General features: G+C 51.7%; 1 protein-coding gene across 1 annotated transcript in view; it reads right to left on the minus strand.

The window, feature by feature from the left end:
* UNK (unk zinc finger) overlaps positions 1–22,456 on the minus strand; it is a 134,262-nt gene that overhangs the window by 55,472 nt on the left and 56,334 nt on the right. Inside the window, exon 8 of the mRNA XM_075349610.1 lies at positions 15,535–15,677. Coding sequence (XP_075205725.1) covers positions 15,535–15,677 — 143 coding nt within the window. The remainder of the gene's footprint in view (positions 1–15,534; positions 15,678–22,456) is intronic.

Genomic DNA, 22,456 nt, shown 5'->3' on the forward strand with positions numbered 1-22,456 from the left:
AGTCTCTTATGGTAGAAGACGGCTTGGCCGCACACTCCCCTGACAGTGTGTTGGTTGCATGTATCTCTATGCAGCTCAGACGCTCCTGTATGCATAGTGTGTGGCCATGCCGGGTTCTGCCATGAGAGACTTGCGCAAGTTAATCGCGAGGCACTAGCAAGGGTGATTCTGGCCTTAGAGTGTGATCAATTGAGTGTGTGGACAGGTGTCTTTTACACAGGTAATGGGTTCAACCAGGTGGGATTAATACAGGTAATGAGTGCAGAGTAGGAGGGTTTCTTAAAAGAGAAAAAAAAACAAAACCACAGGTCTGTGAGAGCCAGAATTCTTACTGGTTGGTGTGTGATCAAATACTTGGTGCAATAAAATGTAAATTAATTAATTCATTAAAAATCATACAAGGTGATTTTCTGGATTTATTTTTTTTTTTTTAGGGGGGATGGGGGGGTAAATTCTGTCTCTCACGGTTGAAGTGTACCTATGGTACAATTTACAGATCTCTATTCTTTGTAGGTGGGAAAACGTTCAAAGACAGGGCAGTGTATCAAATACTTATTTTCTTCTCTGTTTTATTTGAGCTAGACACTAGACATTTCAGCACAGCTCCCCATTTTTTTATTTTTTAAACATGTAGACACTGACATAAAATGTAACTAGCAGTTAGCCCAGGAATAAACAGTGTAATTTTGATACATTATACATTTGTGTTTTTCTATACATTCATGCACCAACTTATACAAAAATCAACAAACACGACAACTCCATGTGAAAGTAGAAATGTGCTTTATGGCTCTTTCCTATTTAATGAGATACAGCTTATAGTCCATAATGACTGGAGATCATGCCTGGTGAGATATGTCTCATGTAGTCGTTCAGATCAAAAATCAGTCTCCCAGTAAGATCCAATATAGTCTTTCAATAATGGCCATATAGCCTCATCTCGACTTTATCATTTAACATTATTAGATATTCCATATTAATATTTATTAACCCTTTAGGTGCTTCACAGGAACCAAAGCAATGTAGAAGGGAAAAAATGAAAATTTTTCTTTTTCCCACAAAAATGTTATTTTAGCCTCACATTTTGCATTTTCACAAAGGGTAACAAGATAAAATGCACCATAAGATGTATTGTGCAATTTCTCCTGAGCATGCAGATACCTCATATGTGGTGGAGGTGTACTGCTTGGGCGCACAGAAGGGAAGGAGTGCCATTTGAATTTTTGAAAGTTAAATTGGCTGGAATCATTAGCGGACGCCATGTCACGTTTAGGGACCCCATAATGTGCCTAAACCGTGGAGCTCCCCCTACAAGTGACCCCATTTCGGAAACTAAACCCCTCAAGGAATTTATCTAGAGGTTTGATGAGCCCCTTGAACCCACAGGGGATTCACAGAAATTTAGAACGTTGAAGCATGAAAATATAAAAAAAATAAAAAACACAAAATTGTTAATTTAACCATGTAGCTTACTTTTTCACAAGGGTATCAAGAAAAAATGCACAAACTTTCTTCTGCAACTTCTACTGAGTACGCAGATATGTCATATGTGGTGGGAATGTACAGTTTGGGCGCACGGCAGGGCTTGGAAGCGAAGGGGCGCCATTTGACTGCAAAATTAACTGCAATCATTAGCGGACGCCATATTGCGGTTGGAGAACCCGTGAGGAGCCTAAACAGTGGAGCTCCCCCTACAAGTGACCCCATTTTGAAAACTAGACACCTCGAGGAATATATCTAGATGTTTGGTGAGCACCTTGAACCCCCATGGACTTCACAGAATTTTATAACACTGGAGGTGTGAAAATGAAGAAGGGAATTTTGTTACTTACCGTAAATTCCTTTTCTTCTAGCTCCTATTGGGAGACCCAGACGATTGGGTGTATAGCACTGCCTCCGGAGGCCACACAAAGCAATTACACTAAAAAGTGTAAGGCCCCTCCCCTTCTGGCTATACACCCCCAGTGGGATCACTGGCTCACCAGTTTTAGTGCAAAAGCAAGAAGGAGGAAAGCCAATAACTGGTTTAAACAAATTCACTCCGAAGTAACCTCGGAGAACTGAAAACCGTTCAACATGAACAACATGTGTACCCGAAAAACAACCAAAAATCCCGAAGGACAATAGGGCGGGTGCTGGGTCTCCCAATAGGAGCTAGAAGAAAAGGAATTTACGGTAAGTAACAAAATTCCCTTCTTCTTCGGCGCTCCATTGGGAGACCCAGACGATTGGGACGTCCAAAAGCTGTCCCTGGGTGGGTAAAGAATACCTCATGTTAGAGCTGCAAGACAGCCCTCCCCTATATGGAGGCAACTGCCGCCTGCAGGACTCTTCTACCTAGGCTGGCGTCCGCCGAAGCATAGGTATGCACCTGATAATGTTTGGTGAAAGTGTGCAGACTCGACCAGGTAGCTGCCTGGCACACCTGTTGAGCCGTAGCCTGGTGTCGCAATGCCCAGGACGCACCCACGGCTCTGGTAGAATGGGCCTTCAGCCCTGATGGAACCGGAAGCCCAGCAGAACGGTAGGCTTCAAGAATTGGTTCTTTGATCCATCGAGCCAGGGTGGCCTTAGAAGCCTGCGACCCTTTGCGCTTACCAGCGACAAGGACAAAGAGTGCATCCGAACGGCGCAAGGGCGCCGTGCGGGAAATGTAGATTCTGAGTGCTCTCACCAGATCCAACAAATGTAAATCCTTCTCATACCGATGAACTGCATGAGGACAAAACGAAGGCAAAGAGATATCCTGATTAAGATGAAAAGAGGATACCACCTTCGGGAGAAACTCCTGAATGGGGCGCAGCACTACCTTGTCCTGGTGGAAGACCAGGAAGGGAGCCTTGGATGATAGCGCTGCCAGCTCAGACACTCTCCGAAGAGATGTGATCGCTACCAGAAAAGCCACTTTCTGTGATAGTCTAGAAAGTGAAACCTCCCTCAGAGGCTCGAAGGGCGGCTTCTGGAGGGCAACTAGTACCCTGTTCAGATCCCATGGATCTAACGGCCGCTTGTACGGGGGTACGATATGGCAAACCCCCTGTAGGAACGTGCGCACCTTAGGAAGGCGTGCCAAACGCCTCTGAAAAAAGACGGATAGCGCCGAGACCTGACCTTTAAGGGAGCCGAGCGACAAACCTTTTTCTAACCCAGATTGCAGGAAAGAAAGAAAGGTAGGCAATGCAAATGGCCAGGGAGACACTCCCTGAGCAGAGCACCAGGATAAGAATATCCTCCACGTTCTGTGGTAGATCTTAGCGGACGTGGGCTTCCTAGCCTGTCTCATGGTGGCAACGACCCCTTGGGACAATCCTGAAGACGCTAGGATCCAGGACTCAATGGCCACACAGTCAGGTTCAGGGCCGCAGAATTCCGATGGAAAAACGGCCCTTGGGACAGTAAGTCTGGTCGGTCTGGTAGTGCCCACGGTTGGCCGACCGTGAGCTGCCACAGATCCGGATACCACGCCCTCCTCGGCCAGTCTGGGGCGACGAGTATGACGCGGCTGCAATCGGATCTGATCTTGCGTAGCACTCTGGGCAAGAGTGCCAGAGGTGGAAACACATAAGGGAGCCGGAACTGCGACCAATCTTGCACTAGGGCGTCTGCCGCCAGCGCTCTTTGATCGCGAGACCGTGCCATGAAGGTTGGGACCTTGTTGTTGTGCCGGGACGCCATGAGGTCGACGTCCGGCCTTCCCCATCGGCGACAGATTTCCTGAAACACGTCTGGGTGAAGGGACCATTCCCCTGCGTCCATGCCCTGGCGACTGAGGAAGTCTGCTTCCCAGTTTTCTACGCCGGGGATGTGAACTGCGGATATGGTGGAGGCCGTGGCTTCCACCCACATCAGAATCCGCCGGACTTCCTGGAAGGCTTGCCGACTGCGTGTCCCCCCTTGGTGGTTGATGTATGCCACCGCTGTGGAGTTGTCCGACTGAATTCGGATCTGCCTTCCTTCCAGCCACTGCTGGAAGGCTAGTAGGGCAAGATACACTGCTCTGATTTCCAGAACATTGATCTGAAGGGTGGACTCCTGCTGAGTCCACGTACCCTGAGCCCTGTGGTGGAGAAAAACTGCTCCCCACCCTGACAGACTCGCGTCTGTCGTGACCACCGCCCAAGACGGTGGTAGGAAGGATCTTCCCTGTGATAATGAGGTGGGAAGAAGCCACCACTGCAGAGAGTCCTTGGCCGTCTGGGAAAGGGAGACTTTCCTGTCCAGGGATGTTGACTTCCCGTCCCATTGGCGGAGAATGTCCCATTGAAGTGGGCGCAGATGAAACTGCGCAAACGGAACCGCTTCCATTGCCGCCACCATCTTCCCGAGGAAGTGCATGAGGCGTCTTAAGGAGTGCGACTGACTTTGAAGGAGAGCCTGCACCCCAGTCTGTAGTGACCTCTGCTTGTCCAGCGGAAGCTTCACTATCGCTGAGAGAGTATGAAACTCCATGCCAAGATACGTTAGTGATTGGGTCGGTGACAGATTTGACTTTGAGAAGTTGATGATCCACCCGAACGTCTGGAGAGTCTCCAGTGCAACATTCAGGCTGAGTTGGCATGCCTCCTGAGAGGGTGCCTTGACAAGTAGATCGTCCAAGTAAGGGATCACAGAGTGTCCCTGAGAGTGCAAGACTGCTACCACTGCCGCCATGACCTTGGCGAACACCCGTGGGGCTGTCGCCAGACCAAATGGCAGAGCTACGAACTGAAGATGGTCGTCTCCTATCACGAAGCGTAGAAAACGTTGGTGCTCTGTAGCAATCGGCACGTGGAGATAAGCATCTTTGATGTCTATTGATGCTAGGAAATCTCCTGAGGCAATGACTGAGCGGAGGGATTCCATCCGGAACCGCCTGGCGTTCACATGCTTGTTGAGCAGTTTTAGGTCCAGAACAGGACGGAATGAGCCGTCCTTTTTTGGCACCACAAAGAGATTGGAGTAAAAACCTTGACCTCGTTCCTGAAGAGGAACAGGGACCACCACTCCTTCTGCTCTTAGAGAATTCACCGCCTGCAGAAGGGCATCTGCTCGGTCGGGATGTGGGGAAGTTCTGAAGAACCGAGGCGGAGGCCGAGTACTGAACTCTATCCTGTACCCGTGAGACAAAATGTCTGTTACCCACCGGTCTTTGACCTGTGGCAGCCAAATGTCGCAAAAGCGGGAGAGCCTGCCACCGACCGAGGATGCGGAGGGAGGCGGCCGAAAGTCATGAGGCAGCCGCCTTGGAAGCGGTACCTACGGTTGCTTTCTTGGGGCGTGAGTGAGCCCGCCAGGAATCAGAGCTCCTTTGCTCTTTCTGAGTCCCTTTGGACGAGGAGAATTGGGGCTTGCCCGAGCCTCGAAAGGACCGAAACTTTGACTGCCACTTCCTCTGTGGAGGTTTGCTTGATCTGGGCTGGGGTAAGGAGGAGTCCTTACCTTTGGACTGTTTAATGATTTCCGCCAATTGCTCACCAAACAGTCTGTCTCCAGATAATGGCAAGCTGGTTAAACATTTTTTAGAAGCAGAATCTGCTTTCCATTCCTTTAACCACAAGGCTCTGCGCAAAACTACAGAGTTGGCGGATGCCATTGAGGTACGGCTCGTAGAGTCCAGTACCGCATTGATAGCATAGGTCGCAAACGCAGACATTTGCGTAGTTAGGGACGCCACTTGCGGCACTGCTGGACGTATGAGAGAGTCCACCTGTGCCAGACCAGCTGAAATAGCTTGGAGCGCCCACACGGCCGCGAATGCTGGAGCAAACGACGCGCCGATAGCTTCATAGACAGATTTCAACCAAAGGTCCATCTGTCTGTCATTGGCATCTTTAAGTGAAGCCCCATCCTCCACTGCAACTATGGATCTAGCTGCAAGCCTGGATATTGGAGGGTCTACTTTTGGACACTGGGTCCAGCGTTTGACCACGTCAGGGGGAAAAGGATAACGTGTATCCTTAAGGCGTTTAGAAAAACGCTTGTCCGGATAAGTATTGTGTTTCTGGATGGATTCTCTGAAGTCAGAGTGGTCCAGAAAAGTACTCAATTTACGCTTGGGATACAGAAAATGGAATTTCTCCTGCTGTGCAGCTGCCTCCTCTGCAGAAGGGGCTGGGGGAGAAATATCCAACAGCCTATTGATGGCCGCTATAAGGTCATTTACCATGGCGTCACCATCTGGCGTATCCAAATTGAGTGCGGCGTCAGGACAAGACTCCTGATCACCCACCTCTGAACCCTCATATAGGGACCCTTCTCGCTGAGACCCTGATCCGCGTGATGACGTGGAGGGTCTCTCCCAGCGAGCTCGCTTAGGCGGACTGGGACTGTCATCGGAGTCAGAGCCCTCAGCCTGTGATGCCTGGGACCCCCTTGAAGTACGGATTAGTTCCAACTGAGGGGGACCGGGGAACATAGACACAGCAGTGTCTATGGTCTGAGCAACTGGCCTGGACTGCAAGGTCTCCAGGATTTTTGTCATAGTCACAGACATTTTATCAGCAAAGACTGCAAATTCTGTCCCCGTCACCGGGGCAGGGTTCACAGGCGCCTCTGCCTGGGCTACCACCACAATAGGCTCTGGCTGACGAAGTGCCACTGGGACTGAACATTGCACACAATGAGAGTCGTTGGAGCCTGCTGGTAGATTAGCCCCACATGCTATACAAGCAGTGTATACAGCCCGTGCCTTGGCACCCTTGCGTTTTGCGGATGACATGCTGTTGTCTCCTCAAAGCAATATAGGGTGTACAGCCAAGAAGCGACCTTACAGTGCAGTATATAAATATATCTAGACACAGCAGTGTCTATGGTACAGCGAAAAATATAACACTGTGGCACTAGTGGGGCCGCACGTATGTGCTGCTTACCGCCCGCTTAGCGCGGGTGTGTGGTCGCCAGAAACCCCTAGCCTGGGTCCCCCAGAGCCTGCGTCCGTTCTCCAGCCAGACTGCATGTGTATAATGGCTGCCGGCGTCCTGGGGAGCTGCAAGCCTGGGGGCGGGCCTAGGGCGTGCACAGAGAAAAAGCGCGAAGCCTGTGTCCTACTGTGCTCAGTGAGAGGGCTGGAGCATGTAAATCGTGCTCCAGCCCTCGGCGCTGCCGATTGAACAACGTCTCTCCCCTACCCTGATTGACAGGGTGGGGGGCGTTAACGAAGCGGAGCTAGGCCGCAGAAAGCCGGGGACTAAAGTTAGAAGCGCCGCCGCCGTAAAAGCGCGGTCGGCGCGTCCCCGGCGCACTACAAGTCGCAGCTGCGCCGCCGCTCCAGGGGCGGTCGGCGCGGCGATCCACACACATAAAGTCCCCCAGTAATCTGCGGGGACTATAAGCCCAGCGCACAGCGCTACAGTCCCCGGCGCACTAGCACACCCAGCAAGCCTGGGGTGTGCGTGGCCTGCCATACGGGGACACAGAGTACCTGAAAGTTGCAGGGCCTTGTCCCTGAACGGCACTCCCGCTCCACATCCAGCAGGTTCTATGGGTCTGTGGATGGAGCCCGGCCTCAGGGCTTGGTGGCCGGTAAGATCCCACTTCCTCAGAGCCCTTCAGGGGGATGGGGAAGGAAAAACAGCATGTGGGCTCCAGCCTCCGTACCCGCAATGGGTACCTCAACCTTACAAACCACAAGTGGGGTGAGAAGGGAGCATGCTGGGGGCCCCATATGGGCCCTCTTTTCTTCCATCCGATATAGTCAGCAGCTACTGCTGACTAAACAGTGGAGCTATGCGTGGATGTCTGACCTCCTTCGCACAAAGCAGAAAACTGGTGAGCCAGTGATCCCACTGGGGGTGTATAGCCAGAAGGGGAGGGGCCTTACACTTTTTAGTGTAATTGCTTTGTGTGGCCTCCGGAGGCAGTGCTATACACCCAATCGTCTGGGTCTCCCAATGGAGCGCCGAAGAAAAATGCATTTTTAAACCACAAAACTGTTATTTCAACCAGGTAGCTTTTTTCACAAGGGTATCAGGAAAGAAGGGAATTTTGTTTACTTACCGTAAATTCCTTTTCTTCTAGCTCCAATTGGGAGACCCAGACAGTGGGGTGTATAGCTACTGCCTCTGGAGGCCGCACAAAGAACTACACTTAAAAGTGTAAGGCCCCTCCCCTTCTGGCTATACACCCTCCCGTAGGAGTACGGATTCCTCAGTTTTAGTACCAAAGCAAGAAGGAGGAAAGCCAATAACAGTTTCAAAAACAAATTCAATCCGATAACTAGATCGGAGAACTTAAGAAACAACGTGAACAACATGTGCACCCGAAAAAAACGAAACCCTAAAAACAAATAGGGCGGGTGCTGGGTCTCCCAATTGGAGCTAGAAGAAAAGGAATTTACGGTAAGTAAACAAAATTCCCTTCTTCTTTTTCGCTCCTAATTGGGAGACCCAGACAGTGGGACGTCCAAAAGCAGTCCCTGGGTGGGTAAAAAGATACCACATGAACGGGCTGTCATACAGCCTCTTCCTACAGGTGGGCCACCGCCGCCTGAAGGACCCGTCTACCTAGGCTGGCGTCTGCCGAAGCGTAGGTATGCACTTGATAGTGTTTGGTAAACGTGTGCAGACTCGACCAGGTAGCCGCCTGGCACACTTGCTGAGCCGTAGCCTGATGCCTCAACGCCCAGGACGCACCAACGGCTCTGGTAGAATGGGCCTTCAGTCCAGATGGAATCTGAAGCCCAGCAGAACGGTATGTGTGAAGAATTGGTTCCTTGATCCACCGCGCCAGGGTGGATTTGGAAGCTTGCGATCCCTTATGCTGACCAGCGACTAGGACAAAGAGCGCATCCGAACGGCGTAGAGGCGCCGTGCGAGAAATGTAAATCCTGAGTGCTCTCACCAGGTCCAACAGATGTAAACCCTTTTCAAATTGGTGAACTGGATGCGGACACAAAGATGGCAAAGTGATATCCTGATTGAGATGAAAGGAAGAAACCACCTTGGGAGAAAACTCTGGAATTGGACGCAGTACTACCTTGTCTTGGTGAAACACCAGGAAGGGAGATTTGCAAGATAACGCCGCCAGCTCGGACACTCTTCGAAGAGATGTGACCGCTACAAGAAAAACTACCTTTTGTGAAAGCCGAGAAAGGGGAACCTCTTTCAAGGGCTCGAAAGGCGGCTTTTGAAGAGCAAGGAGAACCTTGTTCAGATCCCAGGGTTCCAATGGCCGTCTGTAAGGAGGAACGATATGACAAACTCCTTGGAGAAACGTGCGTACTTTAGAAAGCTGTGCCAAGCGCTTCTGAAAGAATACGGATAACGCGGAGACTTGACCCTTAAGCGAGCTAAGGGACAAACCTTTTTCCAACCCAGACTGCAGGAAGGAAAGAAAAATTGGCAATGCAAATGGCCAGGGAGAAAACCCTTGAGCCAAGCACCACGCTAAGAATATCTTCCACGTTCTGTGATAGATCTTAGCTGAGGATGGTTTTCTAGCCTGTCTCATTGTGGCAACAACTCCCTGAGATAAACCTGAGGCCGCTAGGATCCAGGACTCAATGGCCACACAGTCAGGTTCAGGGCCGCAGAATTCTGATGGAAAAACGGCCCTTGAGACAGCAGATCTGGACGGTCTGGTAGTGCCCACGGCTGGCCTACCGTGAGATGCCACAGATCCGGGTACCACGACCTTCTTGGCCAATTTGGAGCGACGAGTATGGCTCGCTGGCAGTCGGACTTGATTTTCCGGAGAACTCTGGGTAACAATGCTAGAGGTGGGAACACATAGGGGAGTCGGAATTGCGACCAATCCTGAACCAATGCGTCTGCCGCCAGCGCTCGGTGATCGTGAGACCGTGCCATGAAGACTGGGACCTTGTTGTTGTGCCGTGACGCCATCAGATCGACGTCCGGCGACCCCCAGCGGCAACAGATCTGTTGAAACACGTCCGGGTGAAGGGACCATTCTCCTGCGTCCATGCCCTGGCGACTGAGAAAGTCCGCTTCCCAGTTTTCCACGCCTGGGATGTGAACTGCAGATATGGTGGACGCTCTGCTTTCCACCCACGTCAAAATCCGCTGGACTTCTTGAAAAGCTTGGCGACTGCGTGTTCCCCCTTGGTGGTTGATGTACGCCACCGCTGTGGAGTTGTCCGACTGAATCCGAATCTGCTTGCCTTCCAGCCATTGTTGGAAGGCTCGCAGAGCAAGATAGATTGCTCTGATTTCCAGAACATTGATCTGCAAGGTGGACTCTTCCTGAGTCCACGTCCCCTGAGCCCTGTGGTGGAGAAACACCGCTCCCCACCCTGATAGGCTCGCATCTGTCGTGACCACTGCCCAGGACGGGGGAAGGAACGACTTTCCCTGTGACAATGAGTTGGGGAGAAGCCACCAACGGAGAGAGTCCTTGGCAGTCTGAGAGAGGGAGACCGTCCTGTCGAGGGACGTCGATCTCCCATCCCATTGGCGCAGAATGTCCCATTGGAGAGGGCGCAGATGAAACTGCGCGAACGGGACTGCCTCCATTGCTGCTACCATCTTTCCTAGGAAATGCATGAGGCGCCTCAGTGAGTGCGCCTGGCTCTGAAGGAGAGATTGCACTCCAGTCCGTAGCGAGCACTGCTTGTCCAGTGGAAGCCTCACTATCGCTGATAGAGTATGAAACTCCATGCCAAGATAAGTCAGAGATTGGGTCGGGGTTAGATGAGACTTTGGAAAGTTGATAATCCACCCGAAAGTCTGGAGAGTGTCTAGCGCCACCTCCAGACTGTGTTGGCATGCTTCTTGAGAGGATGCCTTTATAAGCAGGTCGTCTAGATACGGGATGACCGAGTGACCCTGCGAGTGCAGAACAGCTACTACTGCTGCCATGACTTTGGTGAAGACCCGGGGGGCTGTTGCCAGACCGAAGGGTAACGCTACGAACTGTAGGTGCTCGTCGTGTATGACGAAACGTAGGAAACGCTGATGCTCTGGTGCAATCGGCACGTGGAGATACGCATCTTTGATGTCTATTGATGCTAGAAAATCCCCCTGAGACATTGAGGCTATGACGGAGCGTAGGGATTCCATCCGGAACCTCCTGACTTTTACGTGTCTGTTGAGCAACTTCAGATCCAGGACGGGACGATACGATCCGTCCTTTTTTGGGACCACAAACAGATTGGAGTAAAAACCGTGACCCTGTTCCTGAAGAGGGACGGAGGTCACCACTCCTTCCGCCTTTAGAGCGGCCACCGCCTGCCACAGAGCATCGGCTCGGTCTGGTGGTGGAGAAGTTCGGAAGAAACGAGTTGGCGGACGAGAACTGAACTCTATCCTGTACCCGTGAGATAGAATATCTCTCACCCAACGGTCTTTGACGCTTGCTAGCCAAATGTCGCCAAAGTGGGACAGCCTCCCACCGACCGCGGGCGTGGGTATCGGAGACCGCAAGTCAGGAGGACGTCGTTTTGGCAACGGTTCCTCCGGCTGGTCTTTTTGGGCGTGACTGAGACCTCCAAGGATTTGAACGTCTCTGGTCCTTTTGAGTCTTTTTTGACGAGGCGAATTGGGACCTGCCCTGTCCTCGAAAGGACCGATAACCAGACTGACCCCTCCTCTGTTGGGGCTTGTTTTGTCTGTGTTGCGGTAAGGAAGAGTCCTTACCCTTGGAGTGTTTGATGATTTCATCCAAACGCTCTCCAAACAATCGGTCACGAGAAAAAGGCAAATTGGTTAAGCACTTCTTGGAATGAGAATCTGCTTTCCAATGTCTCAACCACAGAGCCCTACGCAAAACAACTGAGTTGGCTGACGCCACTGCCGTGCGGCTTGTAGCGTCCAGAACAGCATTAATCGCGTACGACGCGAATGCCGCCATTTGCGAGGTCAATGGTGCTACCTGCGGGGCAAATGCACGTGTGACTGAGTCGACTCGCGCAAGCCCGGCCGTGATAGCTTGGAGTGCCCATACGGCCGCAAAAGAAGGCGCTAATGACGCTCCAATCGCTTCATAGATGGATTTCAGCCAGAGCTCCATCTGCCTGTCAGTGGCATCTTTAAGTGCCGCTCCATCTTCAACAGCAACCAAGGATCTAGCTGCAAGCCTGGAAATTGGAGGATCCACTTTTGGACACTGGGTCCAACCCTTGACCACTTCAGAGGGAAAAGGGTAGCGTGTATCTTTAAGTCGTTTAGGAAAACGCCTTTCAGGATAAGCGTGGGGTTTCTGGATTGCGTCTCTGAAGTCAGCGTGGTCCAGAAAAGTGCTTAATGTACGCTTAGGGTATCTGAAATGGATTCTCTCGTGCTGCGAAGCTGACTCCTCTACAGGAGGAGCTGGTGGGGAAATATTCAACATCTTATTGATGTTAAATATAAGATCATTAACTATGGCGTCACCATCTGGTGTATCTAGATTGAGAGCGGTCCCAGGATCAGAATCCTGATCAGTTACGTCCGCCTCATCACCCATAGATTCATCCCGCTGGGATCCAGACCATTGAGATGAATGTGAAGGCCCGTCATAACGAGCCCGCTTAGGCTGCCCGGGGCCATCGTCCGAGTCAGAGTCTTCACCCTGAGGTGTAGATGCCCGTCCCGGAGCTAGGAGCTGAGGGGGACCAGGGGGCAATGATTGCACAGTGTCCGTGGTCTGAAGTACAGGCCTAGCTCGCAATGTGTCAAGAATTTGTGACATAGTGAGAGACATTCTGTCAGCAAAAGCTGCAAACTCAGTTCCTGTCACCTGGACAGCATTCACAGGTGGTACACCCTGGGACACGTCCAGCAGAGGTCCCGACTGTGCAAGCGCCGCAGGGGCCGAGCACTGCACACAATGGGGGTCCGTGGAGCCTGCCGGTAGAAAAGTCCCACATGCGGTGCAGGAAGCATATAATGTCTGTGCTTTGGCACCCTTGCGTTTTACGGGCGACATGCTGCTGGCTCTCTGCATGTGAGAGAGTCTATAGCCAAAAGGGCGACCAGCGCTATGCAGTACAAAGTATTTGTAGCAACAAAATACTAAGAATACTACGAGCACAAGAGGGGGTGAGCCCTGAGGGCTGCTTACCGCCCGCTGAACAGCGGGTAAGAGGCTGCAGAATGCCTTGTCTGGGTCTCCCCGGCTCCCCTCTGCAGCGCAGCGTGTCTGGCAAGAATGGCTGCCGGCTTGTGTGGAGAGGGGCGGTCCGTGGGAGTTCCCAAACAAAAGTGCGGGAACAGTGTCCCCTCTGTGCTGACTGTGAGGGCTGGAGTATGTAAAAACGACTCCAGCCCTCAGCGCTGATGCACTGGCCAGCGTCCCGCCCCTCTCCTGACTGGCAGGTCTGGGGGCGGGAACGAACGAAAGCAGGCCGCAAAAGCCGGGGACTCGAGTTATCAGCGCGGCCGCCGTAAAAGCGCGGGCCGCGCTGAAGTCCCCGGCGCACTACAAGTGCCAGCCGCGCCGCTATTCCAGCGGCCGGCGCGACCGAGTCCTAGACGTGGGCAGCGTCCCGCCCCTCTCCTGACTGGCAGGTCCGGGGGCGGGAACGAACGGAAACAGGCCGCAAAAAGCCGGGGACTGTAGTTATCAGCGCGGCCGCCGTAAAAGCGCAGGCCGCGCTGAAGTCCCCGGCGCACTACAAGTGCCAGCCGTGCCGCAGCCCCAGCGGCCGGCGCGGCCGATCCCATAAGTGTGCCTGCTTCAGCTAAGCTGAATGAGGCCATGGCACAGGCGCCGCAGCGCTGACGTCCCCCGGCGCACTACAACACCCAGCATGCTGCGGTGTGAGCGCCAAATGCACGGGGACACAGAGTACCTTAAGGAAGCAGGGCCATGTCCCTGACGTACTCCGCTCCATCCAGCATCTTCTCCAGGGGCTGTAGATGGAGCCCGGTCTCAGTGCCTGGAGACCGGTAAATCCCACTTCACCCAGAGCCCTGTAAAAAGGGATGGGGAAGGAATCAGCATGTGGGCTCCTGCCGCCGTACCCGCAATGGGTACCTCAACCTTACAAACACCTCCGACATAAGTGGGGTGAGAAGGGAGCATGCTGGGGACACTGTATGTGTCCTCTTTTCTTCCATCCGACATAGTCAGCAGCTGCTGCTGACTAAAAACAATGGAGCTATGCGTGCGTGTCTGACCTCCTTGCGCACAAAGCTAAAACTGAGGAATCCGTACTCCTACGGGAGGGTGTATAGCCAGAAGGGGAGGGGCCTTACACTTTTAAGTGTAGTTCTTTGTGCGGCCTCCAGAGGCAGTAGCTATACACCCCACTGTCTGGGTCTCCCAATTAGGAGCGAAAAAGAAAAATGCACCATAAAATGTATTCTTAGAGGAGCCGAACTTTTTTTTTTATTATTTATTTATTTATTTTTTTAAATAAAACACATCCAGTCTTTTGTATTTTGATATACAGCCAAGATAAAATTACATGGCTGGGAACTGCATGGGGGGACTCTACGCCAATTTTTATAGCACAATAAGGACACACACAACATCTAATTGCAAGCAGTCAGACATGCTGTCACACAGGATGAGGGCGCAGTCTGGAACCAATCACAGACGCCGGGACTGCCGGTGGTTGGGGGTGGGGGGGGAAGCAGTGCATATTCTTCAGGTTAATGAGCGGCACTGGAGGTAGTGTTACAACCACTCGAAGGCTTAAGTATAATGCACCTGTTTTATTTTTTTCAAATTACCCGGAGTTCCCTGAGAACTTCGGGCTTGGGATCGGTGCATAGGTACTAGGCAACCCGCGCGAATCTGGACTTTTAGGGGTACTTTGCACACTACGACATCGCAGCTGCGATGTCGGTGGGGTCAAATCGAAAGTGACACACATCCGTCGTCGCTGTCGATATCGCAGTGTGTAAATCCTTTTTGATACGATTAACGTGCGCAAAAAAAAGTCGTAATCGTATCATCGGTGTAGTGTCCGACATTTTCATAATTTCGCTGCAGCGACGGTACGATGTTGTTCCTCGTTCCCTTGCGGCAGCACACATCGCTGTGTGAGAAGCTGCAGGAGCGAGGAACATCAGCTTACCTGCATCACCGCGGCTCACACCGGTTATGCGGAAGGACGGAGGTGGACGGGATGTTTACGTCCCGCTCATCTCCGCCCCTATTGGCCGCCTGCCGTGTCGAGCGACGTCGCAGGGCAGGTGAGTGTGTGTGGCGCTGCCGTAGCGATAATGTTCGCTATGGCAGCTATCACAGGATATCGCTGCTGCGACGGGGGCAGGGACTATCGCGCTCGGTATCGCAAGCATCGGCTTGCGATGTCGTAGTGTTCAAAGTACCCCTTACAGTCTGAGTCCACCCATCACTGGTCAGGTGTAAACCGTGAATGGAGCTGGAACAGCACAGATCTGTCTACTATAGTGGTCACTGCTTGGTATTATACTTCAGCTCCTATTCAAGCAAATGCCCATGTGTGATCGCCCCAGTTTACAGCTCATCACGGTAGGCTCCAAAAGTAGAATATCCAGTGATCAGCTTACAATCAACTTTCAACATAGAGAGCAAGTCCAAAGTAACGAGAAATAATAAAGACAAATTACTATCTGCAGCAAAGTTAGGCATGAATTTTCCTACACACAGAAAATGCCATTGTGGCACATGGAGAACAAAAAGACATACACTGCTGAAGTCTGGTGCATGTGGACTAGATGGGCTCACAGGGACAGAGTCTCCTGCCGCAGATGGCATATACATGATCGGTCCGGACTGTGTAGGGCTTGACACAGATGACGTAGACTGAAGATCGTCACAAAGAAGAGATTCTGTAACAAGATTGACACAGTATTAGAAGGCTTCTGACAAAAAGGAAACAAATGTAAAACATTTCTAAGAGCTATACCCATATTTTTCAGACTATAGGATGTACCCAAGTTTGGACAATAGTAAAAAAAATAAATAAAAATTAGAGATTATATATATCTATTATATATTAAAATTAAAACTGGCGATCTAAAGATTTGGAAGGGGCAATGTCACTGACTGTGGTGGTCTACGGTTGTGATCCGTTCATGGTGCTCTAGGGTAGAAGAGGGGGTATTGGTTTATTGAAAAAAGTATATTATGAGGATTGTACCCAAAAAATAAAAAGGGCATTATTTACTGTCCCCAACAGTGACAAAGTCCCAAGACCGTTTACTTTATGAACTTTTGTACAAGCTACCCAAAGAGCACAAGTAAATTTATTGTGGAATCACGGGCCTGGTGTCTTACATATGTAATGTCTTTCATTTATGCCACTTAAATTTCTTTATACACAATTTAGCTAGTTGTACACTTTAGAAGTTATTCTAAATTTCCACATTATAAAAGGATACCTAGTGCAGTGGTGTGCTACACTGATTCTGTGCCCTTTGTGATCACAAATAAACGTGGGCACACAAGGACAGAATCACTAAGCCATGGCTGAAAGTGTTGGCACCCTTGAAATTGTTCCAGAAAAGGAAGTATTTCTCCTAGAAAATGATTGCAATTACACGTTTATTTCCTTTGTGTGTATTAGAACCAAACAAACAAATAAATAAATAAACAAAAAGAGCAGAATAAATAAGACAAGTTGGAAAGAATTTCACACAAAATTCCAAAAATGGGCTGCGCACTCTTTGGAATAAATAAATGCAAACATTCGCTTCCTATAACCATCAACAAGCTTCTTACACCTCTCAACGGGAAATTCAGTAGTGCGGTCCTCCTTTGTTTCCTGCCATAGCAATTAATTTCTTACAAATGTAGATGGATAGTTCACACCGACACTTATGCACCCTGCGTCTGCAGGGCAGCTTGAATTTCTTTGGAACTTGATTGGGGCTGCTGATCCACCATTCAGACTAGACTGCTTTGCAACCTTTCATCAATTTTTCTCTGCCATTTATGTCCAGGGAGATTAGCTACAGTGCCATGCGTTCTAAACTTCTTGATTATATTGCGCACTGTGGACAAAGGAACATCAAGATCTCTGGAGATGGACTTGTAACCTTGAGATTGTTAATGAAGGGAATTTTGTTTACTTACCGTAAATTCCTTTTCTTCTAGCTCCTATTGGGAGACCCAGACAATTGACAATTGGGTGTATAGCTTCTGCCTCTGGAGGCCACACAAAGTAATTACACTTTAAAAAGTGTAACCCCTCCCCTCTGCTATACACCCTCCCATGCATCACGGGCCCCTCAGTTTTGGTGCCAAAGCAGGAAGGAGGAAACTTATAAATTGGTCTAAGGTAAATTCAATCCGAAGGATGTTCGGAGAACTGAACCATTAACCAAAAGAACAATTGAACATGAACAACATGTGTACACAAAAGAACAACAGCCCGAAGGGAACAGGGGCGGGTGCTGGGTCTCCCAATAGGAGCTAGAAGAAAAGGAATTTACGGTAAGTAAACAAAATTCCCTTCTTCTTTGTCGCTCCATTGGGAGACCCAGACAATTGGGATGTCCAAAAGCAATCCCTGGGTGGGTAACAGAATACCTCGATAAAAAGAGCCGGAAACCGGCCCCCTCTTACAGGTGGGTAATTGCCGCCTGAAGGACTCGCCTACCTAGGCTAGCCTCTGCCGAAGCATAGGCATGCACCTGATAGTGTTTTGTGAAGGTGTGCAGACTCGACCAGGTAGCCGCCTGACACACCTGCTGAGCCGTAGCCTGGTGCCGCAAAGCCCAGGACGCGCCTACGGCCCTGGTAGAATGGGCTTTAAGCTCTGAAGGAATCTGAAGCCCCGATGAACGGTAGGCTTCAAGAATCGGTTCCTTGATCCACCTAGCCAAGGTTGACTTGGAAGCCTGAGACCCCTTACGCTGGCCAGCGACAAGGACAAAGAGCGCTTCCGAACGGCGCAGGGGCGCCGTGCGAGAAATGTAGATTCTGAGTGCTCTCACGAGGTCTAACAAGTGCAAATCCTTTTCACATTGGTGAACTGGATGAGGGCAAAAAGAAGGCAAGGAGATATCCTGATTGAGATTAAAAGGGGATACCACCTTGGGGAGAAATTCCGGGACCGGACGCAGGACCACCTTATCCTGGTGAAAAACCAGGAAGGGGACTTTGCATGACAGCGCTGCTAGCTCAGACACTCTCCTAAGTGAAGTGACTGCCACTAGGAAGGCCACTTTCTGTGAAAGGCGAGATAGAGAGATCTCCCGCATCGGCTCGAAAGGTGGCTTCTGGAGAGCCGTCAGCACCTTGTTAAGATCCCAGGGTTCTAGCGGACGCTTGTAAGGTGGGACTATGTGGCAAACTCCCTGCAGGAACGTGCGGACCTGCGAGAGTCTGGCTAGACGCTTTTGAAAAAACACTGAAAGCGCCGACACTTGTCCCTTGAGAGAGGCAAGAGACAAACCCTTGTCCAATCCTGATTGAAGAAAGGAAAGAAAAGTGGGCAATACAAACGGCCAGGGAGCAAAACCCCTATCCGAGCACCAGGCTAAGAAGATCTTCCAAGTCCTGTGGTAGATCTTGGCGGACGTTGATTTCCTGGCCTGTCTCATGGTGGCAATGACATCTTGAGATAACCCTGATGACGCTAGGAGCCAAGATTCAATGGCCACACAGTCAGGTTGAGGGCCGCAGAATTCAGATGGAAAAATGGCCCTTGAGACAGCAAGTCTGGTCGGTCTGGGAGTGCCCACGGTTGCCCCACCGTGAGGTGCCACAGATCCGGGTACCACGACCTCCTCGGCCAGTCTGGAGCGACGAGGATGGCGCGGCTGCAGTTGGACCTGATCTTGCGTAACACTCTGGGCAGTAGTGCCAGAGGGGGAAATACATAGGGTAGTCGAAACTGCGACCAGTCCTGAACTAACGCATCTGCCGCCAGCGCCCTGTGATCCTGAGACCGTGCCATGAATTCCGGGACTTTGTTGTTGTGCCGAGACGCCATTAGATCGACGTCCGGCGTTCCCCAGCGGCAACAGATCTCTTGAAACACGTCCGGGTGAAGAGACCATTCCCCTGCGTCCATGCCCTGGCGACTGAGAAAGTCTGTTTCCCAGTTTTCTACGCCCGGGATGTGAACTGCGGAGATGGTGGAGGCTGTGGCTTCAGCCCACAGCAGAATCCGCCGAACTTCTTGGAATGCTTGACGACTGCGTGTGCCGCCCTGGTGGTTGATGTATGCGACCGCCGTGGCGTTGTCTGATTGTATTCGGATCTGTCTGCCCTCCAGCCACCGCTGGAACGCCTGTAGGGCTAGATACACTGCCCTTATCTCCAGAACATTGATCTGCAGGGAGGACTCCGTCGGAGTCCAGGTTCCCTGAGCCCTGTGGTGGAGGAAGACCGCTCCCCACCCTGACAGGCTCGCGTCTGTCGTGACCACAGCCCAGGATGGGGGCAGGAAGGATTTTCCCTTCGACAAAGAAGTGGGAAGAAGCCACCACTGAAGGGAGGTTTTGGCTGCTCTTGACAGGGACGTCCTGTCTAGGGACGTCGACCTCTTGTCCCATTTGCGGAGAATGTCCCACTGAAGTGGACGCAGATGAAACTGCGCAAAGGGAACTGCTTCCATTGCTGCCACCATCTTCCCTAGGAAGTGCATAAGGCGTCTCAAAGAGTGTGACTGACCCCGAAGAAGAGATTGGAGCCTTGTCTGTAGTGAACGCTGTTTGTCCAGCGGAAGCTTCACTATCGCTGACAGAGTATGAAACTCCATCCCGAGATAAGTCAGGGATTGGGTCGGTGTCAATTTTGACTTTGGGAAATTGATGATCCACCCGAACCTCTGGAGAGTCTCCAGGGCAATGGTCAGGCTGTGCTGGCAAGCCACCCAGGAGGGTGCCTTGACTAGGAGATCGTCTAAGTAAGGGATCACCGAGTGGCCCTGAGAGTGTAGGACCGCCACCACTGTTGCCATGATCTTGGTGAAGACCCGTGGGGCTGTCGCCAAGCCGAAAGGCAGTGCCACGAACTGAAGGTGTTCGTCCCCAACGGCGAAACGCAAGAAGCGTTGATGTTCGGGTGCGATCGGCACATGGAGATAAGCATCCTTGATGTCTATTGATGCTAGGAAGTCTCCTTGTGACATTGAGGCGATGACCGAGCGGAGAGATTCCATCCGAAACCTTCTGGTGCTGACATGCTTGTTGAGCAGTTTGAGGTCTAGAACGGGACGGAAAGATCCGTCCTTTTTTGGCACCACGAACAAGTTGGAGTAGAAGCCGTGACCATGTTCCTGAAGGGGAACGGGAATCACCACTCCTTCTGCCTTCAAAGCATTCACCGCCTGAAAAAGTGCAGCGGCTCGCTCTGGGGGCGGAGATGTTGTGAAGAAACGAGTTGGAGGACGAGAGCTGAACTCTATCCTGTAACCGTGAGACAGAATGTCTCTCACCCATCGGTCTTGGACATGTGGCCCCCAGGCGTCGCAAAAGCGGGAGAGCCTGCCACCGACCGAGGATGCGGTTTGGGGAGGCCGAGAGTCATGAAGAGGAAGCCTTGGTGGCGGTGCCTCCGGCGGTCTTTTTAGTCCGTGACTTAGACCGCCATGCAGAAGGGTTCTTCTGGCCCTTCTCCGACCTGTTTGACGTGGAGGAATGTGACTTGGCCGAAGGCCGAAAGGACTGAAACCTCGATTGAAACTTTCGCTGTTGAGGTTTGTTTTGTTTAGACTGGGGTAAGGACGAGTCCTTTCCCTTGGATTGTTTAATAATTTCGTCCAATTGCTCGCCAAACAAACGGTCGCCAGAAAATGGCAAACCGGTTAAGAATTTCTTGGAGGCAGAGTCTGCCTTCCATTCACGTAGCCACATGGCTCTGCGGACTGCCATCGAATTGGCGGATGCTACCGCTGAACGGCTCACCGAGTCCAGGACGGCGTTCATGGCGTAGGACGAAAAAGCCGACGCCTGAGAAGTCAGAGACACAACCTGCGGAGTAGCGGTGCGTGTGACCGCAGTAATCTCAGACAGACAAGCTGAGATAGCTTGGAGCGCCCACACTGCCGCGAATGCCGGAGCAAAAGATGCTCCTATGGCTTCATAGATGGATTTCATCATGAGCTCTATCTGCCTGTCAGTGGCATCCTTGAGCGATGAGCCATCTGCCACTGAAACCACAGATCTGGCCGCCAGCCTAGAGACTGGAGGATCCACTTTTGGACACTGAGCCCAACCCTTCACTACTTCCGGGGGGAAGGGATAACGTGTGTCATTAAGGCGCTTAGTAAAACGCTTGTCCGGGTATGCTCTGTGCTTCTGGACAGCATCCCTGAAATTAGAGTGATCGAAAAAGGCACTCCGTGTACGTTTGGGAAACCGAAACTGGTGTTTCTCCTGCTGTGAAGCCGCCTCCTCTACAGTTGGAGTTGGAGGAGAAATTTCTAGCACCTGGTTGATGGACGCTATAAGGTCATTTACTATGGCGTCCCCTTCAGGTGTATCTAGATTGAGAGCACCGTCAGGGTCTGAGCCCTGAGCTGCGCCTTCCTCTTCATCCTCTAGAGAGTCCTCATGCTGAGACCCTGAGCAGCGTGAAGTGGAGGAAGGTCCCCAGCGAGCCCGCTTCACCGGTCTGGGACTGCGGTCCGAGTCGGAGTCCTCACCGTGGGACCTATGTGTCACCTCAGGAGCAGATTGCTGCGCCAACTGAGGGGGACCTGGGGACGAAGAACGCACAGTGCCCTGCATCTGTGTTGTTGGTCTGGACTGCAAGGCTTCTAGTATCTTAGCAGACCATTTGTCCATAGACTGAGCCATGGACTGTGAAAGCGACTCAGACAGTTTGTCAGCCAAAACTGCAAACTCTGTCCCTGTCACCTGGACAGTGGGAACCGGTGTCCCTACCTGAGCCGGGGGTTCCACCAGTGCCTGAGGCTCCGGCTGAGTGAGTGTCACAGGGGCCGAGCATTGCACACAATGAGGGTAGGTGGAACCTGCAGGTAGCATAGCCGCACATGAGGTACAGGTTGCAAAATAAGCCTGTGCCTTGGTACCCTTGCTCTTTGCGGACGACATGTTGTTGTCCTCCAAGAGATAAGTAAGGGATCACCGTGATCACTTAGGGATATATATAGCCTCAAGTTAACAGTACAGCCGAACCAGCAAATGTATACACATATATACAGTTCGGCACTCTGGGGGGTCCAGCACCGGCAGACCGGTGTGGCTAACCAACCGCTCTGTGTGGCCACCAGATTCCCTGCCCCGGGTCTCCCTCAGCTGCAGCCAGAAGTTCTCCACCGCAGAATGTGCTGAAAAAATGGCTGACGGCGTTCTCAGAGGAGGAGGGAGGCGTGGGCGTAGTCACAAAAGTGCGGGAATCTGGTGCCCCAGCGTGAGTAGTGAGGGGGGCGGAGGACAGCTCAGTGTACTCCAGCCCTCACTGTCGGCGTCATACCGACCGTCCCGCCCTTTTCCCTGACTGGCAGGCCTGGGGGCGGGAGAATACTATACTAGGCCGCAAAAGCCGGGGACTAAAGTTAAAACCGCGGCCGGCCGGCAGTGCACGGTCGGCGCGGTAGTCCCGGACCCATACCCACGCCGCAGTCGTTGCAGCGTCTGGGCCCAAGGTGCTTTATGCGCCGTCCCAACGGGGACACAGAGTACCTGTGGAT

Source organism: Anomaloglossus baeobatrachus, chromosome 5, assembly GCF_048569485.1.
Source record: "Anomaloglossus baeobatrachus isolate aAnoBae1 chromosome 5, aAnoBae1.hap1, whole genome shotgun sequence".
NCBI lineage: Eukaryota > Metazoa > Chordata > Amphibia > Anura > Aromobatidae > Anomaloglossus > Anomaloglossus baeobatrachus.